The sequence below is a fragment of the Psammomys obesus genome, unplaced genomic scaffold, assembly GCF_907164565.1.
Source record: "Psammomys obesus unplaced genomic scaffold, mPsaObe1.curated_primary_1811, whole genome shotgun sequence".
In the NCBI taxonomy this organism is placed as follows: Eukaryota; Metazoa; Chordata; class Mammalia; order Rodentia; family Muridae; genus Psammomys; species Psammomys obesus.
In genome coordinates this window covers 9,083,133-9,097,963 of record NW_026596134.1, presented here as the reverse complement: position 1 = coordinate 9,097,963, position 14,831 = coordinate 9,083,133, and the positions used below count along the sequence as shown (strand labels likewise).

The 14,831-nt window shown below is 42.7% G+C and overlaps 1 protein-coding gene across 1 annotated transcript in view; it reads left to right on the top strand.

The window, feature by feature from the left end:
- Ubr7 (ubiquitin protein ligase E3 component n-recognin 7) overlaps positions 1–14,313 on the top strand; it is an 18,518-nt gene extending 4,205 nt beyond the window's left edge. The window contains exons 4-11 of the mRNA XM_055592824.1: positions 1,479–1,574; positions 2,670–2,723; positions 3,157–3,262; positions 4,843–5,051; positions 5,812–5,961; positions 6,637–6,799; positions 8,617–8,678; positions 12,960–14,313. Coding sequence (XP_055448799.1) covers positions 1,479–1,574; positions 2,670–2,723; positions 3,157–3,262; positions 4,843–5,051; positions 5,812–5,961; positions 6,637–6,799; positions 8,617–8,678; positions 12,960–13,052 — 933 coding nt within the window. The 3' untranslated portion in view covers positions 13,053–14,313. The remainder of the gene's footprint in view (positions 1–1,478; positions 1,575–2,669; positions 2,724–3,156; positions 3,263–4,842; positions 5,052–5,811; positions 5,962–6,636; positions 6,800–8,616; positions 8,679–12,959) is intronic.
- The last annotated feature ends 518 nt before the right edge of the window (positions 14,314–14,831 follow it).

Here is a 14,831-nt window from a genome sequence, read left to right as displayed (position 1 = left end):
ACACACACACACACACACACACACACACACACACACACACACACACAAATAAAAATAAATAAAATGCTCATAAAGGGGAAGAGGGAGGGAGGGTGTGACTGGGAGGAGATGAGGGATGGGAAAATAATCAAGATATAAAGTGAATAAAATATAAAAAATAAATTTATATATAAAAAATAAAAGTATATTTTAAAAATGCAATTAATGGGCTGAGGTTGGTATTTACCAAAGTGTAAAAAAATACATATTTTTTCCAAAATATTTATTTTTGAGTGTTTTCACTTTTATTTGGCTGGAAAAACTAGATAACCTTTTGGGAATCTACAGTATACATTATAGTTAATGCTAAAGGTCTGGGAGGAGATACTTTTTAAGCTGATTTTTATTTATGCTGGTTATCTCTGCATGCTGAGGCTTTTAGAGCATGTGACTGGATGAAGAGCTATGGTAATTATAAAGAGCTGTCTGCAAAACCAAATTATGCTTTTAAAGAACTCAGGAAATTGTAGATGCAAGAGAAAGGAGAATGCCACATTGCTCATTAATAATTGCTAAAACCTCCTTGTTTTCTCCTTTAAGTTTATGATTAATTTTTTTAATGTACATTAGTGTGAAGGTGTCAGATTGCTTGTAATTGGCATTATAGACAGCTGTGAGCTGCCATGTGGGTGCTGGGAATTGAACCCGGGTCCTTTGGAAGAGCAGGCAGTGCTCTTTTTTCCTCCTTTTTGACTCCTAATAACCTGACAGTCTTGGCTTTCATACCTGCATTTAAGAAATGTCTTCAGAGCTAGAGAGATGGCTCAGCAGATGAGAGCATGTACTGTTCTTCCAGACGACCTGATTTCAATTCATAGGTATAACTGCTTGTAACTCCAGCTCCAAAAGGATCTGACACCTTTAGTTTGTACAGGCACCTGCAGCCATGTGCACATACCTTTGTGCAGGAACATAGGCACGCGCTGCGCGCGCGCGCACACACACACACACAATAAAAATAACCTTAAAAAAAAGAAAAGTGACGACAAATGTGGTGACACTTGCTTACCTACATTCCTAGCACTTGGGAGGCAGAGTCAGGCAGATCTATGAGTTCAAGGCCAGCCTAGTCTACACAGTGAGTTGCAGGTTTATACAGAGAGACCTTGTCTCAAAAAAACCATTAAAAAAACAATAGAGTGTCTGGAGAGATGGCTCAGAGGTTAAGATCACTGGCTTTTCTTCCAAAGGTCCTGAGTTCAATTCCCAGCCACCACATGGTGGCTCGCAACCATAATATAATGAGATCTGGTGCCCTCTTCCTGCCTGTAGGCACAGATGCAGGCAGAACACTGCATAAATAATAAATCTTAAAGAAAATAAAAAGAAAAAGAAGTGTCTTGAAATCCCAGTTTAGTGTCAGCTCAAATAAACTGGTCCATATACATACTATTAGACCATTATATGTACTGTATGTACTGAAATTTATTCTCTTTCAGGACAAATCAAAGGTAAATTCTTGCAATAAGTACAATGACAACTTTTTTGGATTATATTGCATTTGTAAGAGACCTTACCCTGATCCTGAAGATGAGGTAAGAGAATCAGAAGTTTAAAATAACCTCAAGCTACCTTAGAACCGAACTAGGGTTTTGTTGTTGCTGTTCATTTTAGATTTTTTTTTCCATTTGTGTATCATAAGAATAAAACATTGGAGCAGACTTTTTTTTTCTCTCTCTCACTTGCCTATCATTTTCTTTCCACTTTTCTGGCTTTTTAATCGTCTGGGACCATATTAGTGAACCAAATTATATACAAGAGAAAATTAAAAGTATCTTTAACAAATATATTTTTATTTTTTACAATTTATTCACTTTATATCCTGATGGTAGCCCCCTCCTTCATCTCCTGGTCCTACACTTTTTCCTTCCCTCCCATCCTCTTTCCTCTAGTCCACTGAAAGGGGGAGTCCTCCTCCCCTGCCATCTGACCCTAACTTATCAAGTGTCATCAGAATTGTCTGGATCCTCTTCCTCTGTAGCCTGTCAAGGCTGCATCACCAGGGGAAGTGATCAAAGAGCAGGTAACTGAGTTCATGACAGAGGCAGTTCCTGCTCCCCTTACTTAGGAACCTACATGGACACTAAGCTGCCTATTGGCTACATCTAAGTAGGGGGTCTAGGTCCTCTCCATGCAGAGACTGATGCACCAACAAATATCTCCAAAAACTAGATATTTTAAAGAATGGGGCAGAATGTTTCTTACAGCACTTTTAAAATAAAGAGGACCCCCCTCAAAAAAAGTTGATAAATTGAGAGGCAGGAAGAAAAACAAAACTTATGCCTATTGGGTGTCCTATTTATTTACTTTTGTCTCTTAAGAAGCCATCACATTAAAGGGACAGAAAAACATTAAGATATTAACTAGTTGGTAGGAAAGCCTAAGATAAAGGGAAAATCATCTTCCGCATGGTCTGTTGGTATATACTGTTTCTACTATCAAGGATATCAAGGAACTTTGATAATTGTGTGCAAGCTACTTCATGTAGAGTGGATTTGTCCTTTTGACTGCTCTTACATGGATAGATTTCTCAGGGAGTTGCTAGAGAATTATTTAATTCTCCTGCGGGCCATCCTTACTCTCATGTCCTAGAATTCAGAACAGTCATTAACAAAGTGCTTTTTCTTCAGGTTCCAGATGAGATGATTCAGTGTGTGGTCTGTGAAGACTGGTTCCATGGCAGGGTAAGGAGATACTTCGACCTTAAGATGTGTCCAATGGGACATGATGGAACAAGCCTATCATTCTAGCACTTAGTGGGTGGAGGGAGAAAGATCAGGAGTTGAAGTCCACCCTCAGCTACCTGAGACTCTGTCACAAAAATAAATAAATGGAGCTGAAAAATGGCTCACTGACTGGGTCAAAGAACACACCATTAATCCTAGACTCTGGAGGCAGATAACTGTGAGTTCAAGGCCAGTCTGGTTTGTGTAGCAATTTCCAAGCCTGCCAGGGTTACATAGTGAGACCCTATCTCAAAAAAAATATTTTCTGTTTTATTTTACATTTCTTTTGATAAAGATGTGATCAGTGTACTTTTGCAGTATCTGTTTCTGAAAGGATAGGCATTCTAGAAGACGTGGAGATCACAGGAAACATCTGCTTCTGTATCCACAGCATCTCGGTGCCATTCCGCCTGAGAATGGGGATTTCCAAGAGATGGTGTGCCAGGCCTGTATGAAGCGCTGTTCTTTCTTGTGGGCTTATGCTGCCCAGTTGGCAGGTAAGTGTTTCTGTGAGGTTGATCTGATGCAAATTTGTGCTTATCAAATATGTGTGTTCAAGCCAAAATTTTTAGAATGTATTTTTAACTGGATTTTAGAGAGATCTAGGAAGCATCCAGCTATGTCCCTTCTCCACTGAGTGCTTTTAGACTGGTTGGGAGCCCACCAAGAACAAACGTGAACTTGAACAGTATGGTGCAGAGTAGTGATGCAACCAGAGTTAGAGAAAGTTCAGGAGGTAGTATTTGGTTGGGGTTTTGAAAGATAAAAGATAAATAGAACTAAAGTAAGTAGTTAAATATAAGACCTGTTTTGAAGGGGTTGTCATTACAGGGTTGTGATACAATGCCTTAGACTTGTCAATAGTAAATATTGCTTACAGTTCTTGACAGTAAAGGTCAAGGTGCTAGGTGTGAAGGCCATTCTTCACACACGGAACTTTGTGTGTGTCCTCTGGCCATGGAGAGGGAGCATACAGTCTCCTCTAAGATGCTGATTGCAGTTGTGAAGGAAGGCCCTGTGACCTAATTACTTTGTGAAAGCCACACGCTTTAATACTTCTGCACTGGAGGTTGGCTTTTCCCATATGGATTTTGCAGTGTGTGTGTATTCCCCCCGCTGCAGATGGGGAAACAGCATGTTGTGTAGGTAAGGAAATGGAGTTAAGTCATAAGCTGGCGTAGTGGTCGTCAGTGCTCTGTGTGCTGTTCTGCTGACGCTGACATTCTGCTGCGCACCTTCTTTCCTTGTCCTCCCCTTCGGGGACTTTGGCCACAGGAGCTACAAGCAGCAGAGCCATGCCTAAGCTCTCTGGCTTTACCTCAAGGTTGCCGTAGTCACAGCTCTTTCTGTTCGTTCTTCCAGAGACAGCCCAGATGGCTGCAGACCGTTGAGTTACATGTGTTTCCCACTGAGGTTTTTGCTTTTGCTTTTGGCTGATTGGTTGTTTTGTTGTGTTTGTACTCTTAAGGATCAAACCCAGACCCTCACACAAGCTGGGCAAGAGCTGTCCTCTAAGCCCCAAGCTCTGTATGTGTTTTTTGTTTTTTTTTTTTTTTGTTTGTTTCCAAGTAGGGTTTCTCTGTCACTCAGGCTGGTCTTAAAGCCTTCTGGATCCTCATGTCCCAGCCTGGGTTTTCTTTGTCTTCCCCTACCCTGTCAGGTGCTTCGCCGTAGGTTGCAACACTTTCCCACTGTTAGCTTCTTTCCCATCTGTCTCTAGACTCACCCTTTCTAATTCTCTCCTCCCAAATAAAATCTTGTGTTTTCCAGAATCGTGTTTCTTCTGCTTTTAGTTAAATCCCTTCCCACTGCCTCGTTTCTTTAGTTAGCCCCCCTTTTTTTTTAAACAGCTGTAGTGTATTCTTTATGTATAAAGTGTTTATATACACATTAATATTTCTTAATGAACCATTTATTTGAGTTAGGTAAGCATAATATTAAAAAACAGTGTTAATTCCTTTCTTGTTATTACAGAGATTCAGGTTAGCTTTTCTCCTAGTCTGAGATATTTTAACAGTGTGATTTCTTGGTCTGAGAGGCCTATGTACAGCTCCGTTCTGTGTCATTGAACCTACAGTCTCCAGGATACCTGCTGAAGATGACGGACAGCTGCTGAATGTTGATGGGATGGGTAATCAAAACCTTGTCAAGCCTGAAAATGGAGGCCATGAAGATAACACCCTGAAAGAAGATGCTCCAGAACCTGAAAGGAATGCTGGCAAGGAAGCTAAAGCAGAGCAGAATAATGAGCCATGTGCCAGCTCTAGTTCTCAGTCTGACCTCCAGGTACTGTAGGAAATTCAAGCCACATAAGAAGTGAATCTAGTCAGCTGAGTGCTCGGATGTGAGTTTCATCTGTAGGGCCCATGACAAAAGGCTGGGCATAGGCTGGGGAGGTGGTAAAGTGCTTGTCATACAAGTGTGAGGACTTTAGTTCTCTGGTACCCATGTGAAAAAACATTGTTGGGCGTGGTAGCGCCTTGATTCCAGCACTCAGGAGGCAGAGGAAGGGAGAGCTCTGAGTTTGAAGCTCACCTAGTCAATGTAGCAAGTTCTAGGGTATAACTGAGCTGCATAGTGATACACTGTCTGAAAGAACAACAAAACCGAGCAGGAGCAGTGTGCGCCTGCATCCCAGTGCGGGAAAGTTGGATATGAGAGGATCCCTGGAATTAGCTGACAGACAATCTAGCCAATCGGTGAGCTCCAAGTTCAGTGAGAGATCCTGTTTCAAAAAATAAGGTGAGGAAGATGATTGAGGAAGACACTTGATTGTCACGTCCTTTCTACACACACGTACACAGCTGTGCATGTGGTTAAAAGCAGTGGCTTTTGTTTCAGAGGACCTAGGGTTTGACTTCCAGAACCCACATGGTAGCTTACAACCATCCTTAACTCCAGTCCCCCTCATAGCCTCCATGGACACCAGGCATGCACATGGTACATAGACATACAACAAAGCACCATGCACAGAAGAATAAAATTGATTATTTCTTTAAATTTAGAAATACAGAGACTCATGCTTCAAAATTTAATTTTATTTCAGACCGTGCTTAAGAATGGAAACACCAAAAGTGAGTCGCAGTCTGGCTGCAGACTTCAGGAGCTCCAAGCCAAGCTGTTTGTAAAGAAGGATGCTGCCACCTACTGGCCCCTGAACTGGCGGAGCAGGTTGTGCACCTGCCAAGATTGTATGGTGAGTGTTTGGTTCCACTTGACCCTCACAGATTATACACTGCAAAATTATTCATGGATTGATAACAGGGCTTCAGGGGACACTCAATTTCCTATGGGCCAAATTTATGAGGTCACACTCTTAGACTGAGTTTTTGTAGAGGAAAATAGGAATTATGTGATGCTTTCTACCAAGTTTTAGTAGAAAACATGGGCCTGGAGGTGCCTCAGTGGTAAGTATAGTTACTGCTCTTGCAGAGGACCCAGGTTCAGTTCCCGACACCCTCATGGTGGCTCACAAATGTCTGTGCTCCAGTCCCAGAGGATCTGATAGTCTCTTGTGGCCTCTGTGGGCACTGCCTTCATGTAGTTCACTGACATGTAGATAGGCAAAATGTTTGTGCACATAAAAATATGTAACCAGTTCTTTGTATCATAGAATTGCTCAGAAACCAAGGGCTCGAAAATTAGTAAATTCAGACTGCATAGACCATAGTCCTGTGGAAGTTGGAAGATTTCTGAAAAAGATCTGGGCCAAAAGTAGAAATTCAAGAGGCAACTTTGAGGCTCAGTTTTCTAGTGTGAATTTAAAAATAAATGGAATTGTTAATTATTCTCCTGACTTTGGCTTTCTGAAAATGACATTCTAAATAAGGAAACAGAATTTTTTTTTCTTTTCTTTCTTTTCTTTCTAAAGAAAATGTATAGAGAACTAGACGTGCTGTTCCTGACAGATGAATATGATACCGTTCTGGCATATGAGAACAAAGGCAAGAGTGACCAGGCAGCGGATAGAAGGGACCCTTTGATGGACACCCTCAGCAGCATGAACAGAGTCCAGCAAGTGGAACTCATCTGTGGTAAGAACTGTTTATAGCGTTTCCTTCATTATGCAGAAGCATGGATAAAGACAGTAAACATCCATGTTTCTGATTTTGTGTAATGTGAGTCAGAATTATGTAGTAGTCCTTTGCTACTGTTTGATTTTTAATAAAGCTGAATAGTCAGTTGCTGTTACCAATGGCTCATCAGCATTTCATGCTTCAATAATGTTTAAGAAACCACAGTTTTGGGGCTGGAGAGTTGGCTCAGTGGTTAAGAGCACTGAATTTCAAGGGATCTGACACCTTCACACTAATGCACATAAAATAAAATGAAAAAAAAAAAAAACAAAGTTTAAAAAAAAAAAACAAAACAAAGAACCCACAGTTTTGCTAGCTGTGGTGGGGCACACATATAATCCCAGCATACGGGGCCAGGGGCATGAGGATTTCAGTGTGTTTTGAGGCCAGTCTGGTTTATATAGTGAGCTTTAGAACAGTCAGGGCACTGTACAGACCCTGTCTCAAAAGAGAGAGAAAGAAAGAAAGAAACAAACAAACCACAACATGGACTATTGAAATTAAGGGTAGATATCTGAACACAGAATAATAATAGGAAAGTAGGGCTAGAGAGATGGCTCAGAGGTTAAGACCACAGTCTGCTCTCTCAGAGGTCCTGAGTTCAATTCCCAGCAACCACACGGTGGCTCACACCATCTATAACATGATCTGGTGCCCTCTTCTGGCAGGCATGGTCTTGTGATTCAGTGTTTCAGTCTCAGCCACTTTTCGCTTGGATTCTATGACCTTTGTGCCCCCCTCCGATGCCCCACTCTTTAAAGATTTGTTTATTATGTATACAGTGCTCTGCCCACATGTATACCCGCATCTCATTATAGATGGTTATCTAGGTCTAGATATCTATATCTGGGAATCAACTCAGGACTCTGGAAGAGCCGCTAGTGCTCTTCACCTCTGAGCCATCTCTCCAGCCCTCTTTGTGTCTCTTTCAGAGCATCGATCATTTCTCTTTTATTTGTAACCAGTTAAATTTTTCTTTTACCATTATTAGACTAAAAACTTGTTTTTTCTTAGTTCTATACAAGCAATAGGCATCATTATGATATTTTCATATACATGTATTATTGTTCTTTGGTGAATTTATGTGCATGCAAGAGCACACAACACACACACATTCTGAGACCCTGATTAAAAGTTTTTCAGTGATAGTGCCTGTGTTTAAGAGATTCTTCATCTGTGATAATGTGGATGATGGTGGCACACACTTTTAAAATCAGCACTTGGGATGCAGAGGCAGAGTTCAAGGCCAGCCTGGTCTGCAGAGTGATTTCCAGGAAAGCCAGGGCTACACAGAGAAATCCTGTCTCTAAAAACCAAAGTGTGTATGGGGGGGGGGGGGGGGGGGGGGGGGGGGGGGTTATGGGTGGGAAGGCTGTCTGATGAGTTCAGGGTTACTTGAGAGGCTTGATTCACTGAAAAATTAGGACCCCTTTTTAGTTGCCTCAGTTAGTCTTTATAGAGTGTGGACATTTCTGGATTGTTTGTTCTTATTAAATATAAGGCTCTAGATACCACAAGGAGGGAATCTGGAGTTAAGAGAAGTGGAGAACAAGTTTTTCTGGGTTTTAACTAAGGAAACATTGGTATAAATTGTTAATGCACTTGCCTATCAGTGACAAATCTTTTATTTTTAAAAGTCTTTGGCCTTGGGAGGGGAGCGGGGAGAGGGCTACAACTGGGATACAAAGATAATAAACTGTAATTAATAAAAATAAAATAAAAAACAAAAAAAGTCAATGGCCTATGTGAACTTAAGGTGTTTTTGTGGTTTTTAGAATACAATGACTTGAAGACTGAGCTTAAAGACTACCTGAAGAGATTTGCTGATGAAGGCACGGTATGTTGAGTTAAAGAACCTTAATCATAGCTTTGTTAGTTTTGAATAAATTCTTATTTTCTTTAATGTTAAAAAACTGATAAGAAAAATATATTAAAATAATTCTGGTATGGTGGCTCATGCCTTTGAACCCAGCTCTTGGGAGGTAGAGACAGGCAGATCTCCGTGAGTTTGAGGCCAGCCTGGGCTACAGAGTGAGCTCCAGTGCAGCCAGGGCTGTTACATAGAGAAACCCTGTCTCGAACCCTCCCCTCCCCCCCACACAAAAAAATTGTGCAACATAAATGGAGTACTTCAATTTTTCTTTTTTAAAATTTTTTATTTTACCTTTGTTTGCTTGTAATTTGAAACAAGAATTTTACATATAGCCTTGGCTGGCTTCAGATTCTTCAGCTGCCTGTCTCAGCTTCCCAAAGGCTGGGATCACAGGAGTTTACCACAGTGCCTGGCTAAATAGCTGAACATTTAATGCAGAAGCTACCTGTAGAGATATTGGCAGGCCAAGAAGGATCAATAAGAGGGTCCTTACTAATAAATAGGTTTCCTCCAATGTAATATAGGCCAGATTAGACTAAAAGTAGATAAAGGCAGGTTTATTAGACCCTGCTCCTGGCCAGGTTCACTGGTCCCAAGGAATGGGGCCATGGATATCATTTATTTGGGCTAAGGCAAGGAGATTGTATAGATTTTAGTCGAGGGTTGATGACAGTGTCAACTAGGAGAACTGGTCTGAAGAGATTTATTGTACGGAAATGGGAATAAAGAGAAGGGGGTGGATAGGAAGAGAGGGAGAGAGACATTGGGAGATGGATCGGAGGTGGTTGCCCCAAAAACAGGGAAGGAGAGAGAAAACTGAGGCAGAGACCAAGAGAGGAGAGAAAGAGAGATGGGAGAGGGGTTGTCCCCAGGGACAGGGAAGGGGAGAAACCAAGACAGAGAGAGCAAGCAGTGACTGGCTGGTTCTTTACATCTGGCACACACCTGGTGGTGCAGGTGATAAGGTCAGGTTGCTAAGCAAGGTAGGAATGAGGACATTGGGCTGCTTCTCATGCAAGACAAGTTAACATATATAAATGTAGGTTCTTTTGGCTGCCATGCAAGGGAGGGGGAGGAGAGAGAAGAGGAGAATTGAGGGAGGAAGGGTAGATGGGAGGGAGGGGAGAAAGGGAAGGAGAGAAGGAGAGGGAGGGAGGGAAGGAGGTAGGGAGAGAGAGAGAGAGAGCCCATACCAAAACGTATGGATTATATGGTCAGGGGGAGGCCCCTTCCCTGGAAAGTTCAGTGTATGGGGCGGGGTATGCTAGCCATCCCCTGCAGCAGATGGGGACTGAGGAATGCTGGGTGAACCTGGAGCTGTTTGTCCTCGGTCTGACATTCAAGCCTTTTGTGGATAATAAATGGACAAGGGGCAAAGAAATGGAATTGTCTCTGGTTACTTCTGGCTGACATTGGGGCGTTGATTTTGTGGGCAAATGCTGAAATGTTGGTCAAGCCCAAGAAGAGCAGGCTGTTGTATTTACTGTCCAGGATCTGAGAACATCAGTGGCCAGGGGCCAGAAAATGCAGGTCTAGCTGACACAATCTGTGAGGTTAGACTGGAGCACCTGTGGGTAGCTGCTTTGGCGCTGTCTTGGATGTAGGAAACACCAAGACCTGACAGGCTATAGGGAACATATATATGGACAGGAGAAAAAGTTAAGAAGGTTAGGGAGAATATTCCTTTTTAGGTGTACATTTGAAACTTTTTGGGAGAGCAAGCTTGAACATAGGGAACCTCCTTCCATTTTCTCAATTGCTGGCAGTAATTAAAATGATCCTGTTTTGAATCTGTCATCTAAGGGAAATTGAGGCCAAGTTTGATTGCATAGGCTGGTAAGCTTACAAACACTTAAAGCGGGCACTAAGTTGTAGGGATCTGAAATTATCTAGGAGACACACAAGAGGAGAGCCTGGGGGTATAGTAGGAGATGCGATTCCCATGGGTAAGAGAGCAAAGTAAATTAGTTTGGCCATACTCTGGGTTGTCCCCCAGAGTACAGGAGAACCAGAGACGAAATGGCACAAGCTGGCAGAGCAGGTCATCACGAGCTGTGCCAGGGCCATGTGGCAGATGCCTGGAGACATGGTTTCACCTAGCTCTAGGATTTTCAACACGTGAGAAAAGGAACCTGGAAATCATGCCAGAAAAAAATTATTCATTCAGGGTTGGTGTCTATATGAAGGTTGGTGAGAAGGACTAACCATAGCCTTGAAAGCCATGATTGGGGGTACCTCTGTTCCTCAGTGAACCAGAAAGGTGCCAGACGATCAACAGTCTCTTAGACAAAGGGGAGCATTTGCACCAACCATGGAGGGGAGCTCACCAATCAGCTGGTGTTGGGGGCAGAATGTAGCAGTTGGATGGTTGGAAAGCAGGCCAGGAATAGGGTCCCAGCAGCATGATTTCAACCCACAAGTGGGGAGCACAGATGCCGAGAGAGCCTATCCAGTCTCAGCACACATTTGAAACTTTTGGACCCATTGTTTTGGTAGTTGGGGGAGGGGAGTCCCAATCTCTGGAATAGGCAATAGGTTGGAAATTTAGGCTGCTGATTGGCAATACTTATCTGGATTCCATTTGACCTGAGAAGTGGATTCAGGTGGATTTCTTGTGGCTTTCAAAAATCCCTTTTAAGTTTAAAAAGAAGATAAGTTTTAAACATGTTAGTATCAACATTGCTTGTAGTGAAATATACATTGTAGAAAAGGCAGTAGACATACAGCTTTGTGTTAACAGCATAGACATTCTTTAAGGTGAGCTCTGGGGAAGAAGGGCTCTTTCCCTCTATCCAGAAGACTGGATGTATACAAGTTTAGCACAGTGAGAAACAACTTTTAAGTCTATACTTAAAAGACAAACAAAAGGAAACTTAAAATCTTGAGTTTAGAACCATAATAGTAAATTGTATAGTTGATTTAGTAGATTTGGATTAATAAATCAGAGCTCCAGTGATTAATGTCAAAGCTCTGAACAGTCTTAATATGACAGTAGCATAGCAACAGGAAGAAATCTAACACATTTTTATCTCTTTAGGATACCTTACATCATCTTTAGAACCTGCAACTTTGATAATTCACGTTTACCAACCTTAAAACAACTTAGACCCTCAAACCTTTATAACTTGCACTTAACCAACCGTTAAACATCTTAGACCCTCAAATATCTTCTTAGAAGCTTTCCTTCATAGCTTAAACTTTTGTATCCTTAGGCCTTCATACTAATTATTTACCGTGAGACATGGGTGAGATTCCTGGGAACAGTGCCTGTAAAGTAAGTTCTTTTAGCTAAAGGAATAGTAAAAGTTACATCTGAGACCTGTTTTTGAGCAGGTAAAGTAGACTGTGTCTAGACCTGACAGTAGCAGTTCTAGGAGTAAGGCTTAACACCTGGTCCCCTGCACAGGAAGAGGACTGAGAAGGCATCTGAAGCATGTTTATCTTTAACATGAGGTCTGTAAGGCAAACCTGTTTGCCTTTTAAATGAGAGATCTAGGAGTTAGTACTTTTAAGGAGCTGATGAATTGACCTTGGAGTGAGGTGCTAATTGCTTGTTTTGTAGCTATCAGGCTATTATTAGCTTAGCCATCAATGTGATCAGAGACCTGAGAAGGGTAAATTGAAATCTAAACGAATCTATGCATCAGTCATAATGACAGAGATGACAGTCTCTCTGCTGCCTGGCTGGGTGACTGAGTGGTCAGCCTCTGTTGGGCCTCAGTGAGCATTTCCGTAAAAAGATGGCATTAACTACACACTGAGCTACAGAGGCCCCTGTCAAATGTGGTGTGATGTAGTATTTGCCCCACTGCTGTGAAAGGAAAGCAGTGGCCACTTAGTAAAAGCTACTTCAAGTTGTGTATCTGTCACTCTTGTCAGTGACGGCCTGGGCTCACTGCACAGCATACTGTGTTCCCTGCCCAGGTTCTTCATGGCTTGGGTGTGTCCAACACAGTTTCCCACTGCAGAGCTTATCCACATGCAGTCCTGTGCTGAATGGAGGGCGACTGCAATTCCTTTTTCTTTGATTTTTGTGGTTTTGAAACTGAGACTATTCAGTAGTCCAGGCTGGCCTTGAACTTGTGGCTGTCTTCCTACACTAGGATTTCAGACTGTGCCACCACACCAGCTTTCCTGGCTTTGGAATTAACCAGTGGGGTTCCTTTGCTTGCTTGTGAGTGCTCTAACCTTTTGTTGCTGTTACAGAATGTAGCTCTATTTCACATCTTGGCTTTTCACCAACAGGTTGTTAAGAGAGAAGATATTCAGCAGTTCTTTGAAGAATTTCAATCAAAAAAGAGGAGGAGAGTGGATGGGCTGCAGTATTACTGCAGCTAGAATGGGGCAACATGCTTCCTCATTCCGGTTCACGAAAATGCCACCATTCCGGAATAAAGAGGCCCCTCTCAGACTTGGTCCCCTTTCCGTCCTCCTGTGGCGTCAAGCTCCCTGCTCCTTAACTGTAGCCACAGTGTTCGTTCTGGTCTCTCAAGCGTCCTCTTTGACTCAGCTCATTCCACAGACTTCAGCTTTTCTGTCCAGGATACCCAGGATTTTTTTTTTTTTTTCTTATGTTTTAAGGAGTTTGATTTGATCTTGAGAAAGCAAATTGGTTTCTTTTTTAGCAATTTGTTCTATGACTCCCAAATGTGTATCCACAGAGCTACTGCCTTCAGGGTCCTCTGTGTCTTACAGGTTCTCTTCCTGTCAGCCTGAACCTCTGTGTGGGACAATCCCTGCTGCCCCCGTGATCACGGTGCCTTGGGTCAAAGCTTCCTCAACCCTGCTCTGTGAGTCCTCTCATTGCTTGTGAGGTTTGATTATGGCTTAAAGAGACTTGGGAACTTTTCTCTGGACCAACCTTCAGAGTAGCCAGGACTGGTGTTGTGGTGGTGTTGATATCTACAGGAGGCAGGGAGGTTGACTCGTGGCAGGACTGAGGAATCAAGCCTTTGTTCTGAATTTTGCTGATGAGTTTAAAGTGAAATTTCTTCACCATTCTTCTGGTCCTCAGACATCAGCGTTAGTACTGTAATGTTCCCCGGGCTTCTGGGGAATCCACTCAGATGGGAGTCCCTTTGCTGCTGCCTAAAAATGACGCCCCCACCCACGACATGTGGGTGCTTTAGAGTTCTCCGGGTTCTTACATTATCAGGGATATGCATACATATATATGAAAATGGACCTATTTTGATACTGTTGTGTTAGGAAAAATGTTCTTGGAACCCCAGTAAGTTATTTTTCCCCTTGAGTCTGTGCTGAAGGCAAAGATACTGACTGACCCTCGTGGCAGTGAGTGGGGCAGCGACAGGCCTGGAAGAGACTGCAGATTCCAGACAAAGCTCTCAGCTGCACACACGTTGAGATTTTGTGTGTAAACAGCATGCACAGCTACTCCCCTCCTGACTGAAGCCCCTCATGGATTGTTGTGTAAAACTCCCATGTTTGACAGAAGTCTTTTGGATGGTGTGAACTCTTTTTAAAGCTCCCTCAGTCTATGTGGAAAACATCTTTGGTCCACAAAGCCCTAAGTTGCACCCTCTAGAGGGTCAGGGTCTTCCTAGCACACTGTGAGGTACATTAAAGGCATTTTAGGTCACATGTTGGTGTGGATATTTTTGTGTGTGTGCAGCATTTGTATGCATGAGTACTTTCCAATTCCTGGACAAGATGAAGTAGCTTACAAATAAGGCCTCAGGAAATGGCCTGGCTCCTGTGCTGTGTACAGCCTGCAGCATCCTAATAACAGATGCTGTGAAGTCTGACCTGCAGAGCTGGAAGGTCCCAACTGCCGGCAGTGCCTGTGTGCACTGAGCTGGCCTGGCGAGGGCTCCGTCAGAACCCTCAGGTGCCTACAGCCTGGGGGTGGTCTTCCAAGTCTGAGGATATTTTGAACTTGAAAGTTGCCCTTTCCATGTACCAGTGTGTCCTCAAAGTTTGTATCTTCCCAGATGTCAGATTTAACTACCAAAAAGTTCCTGTCTGCTTGTGACAGGTCAGAACCAAGGTTCCACGCAGTGTCAGTGAGCAGCAAAAGTACAAATGGCCAGTGAAGGGCTTGCCTAAGAAAAGTCCCCATTTAACCAGAAAACCTCTTTTTGTACCTGTTCACAACTA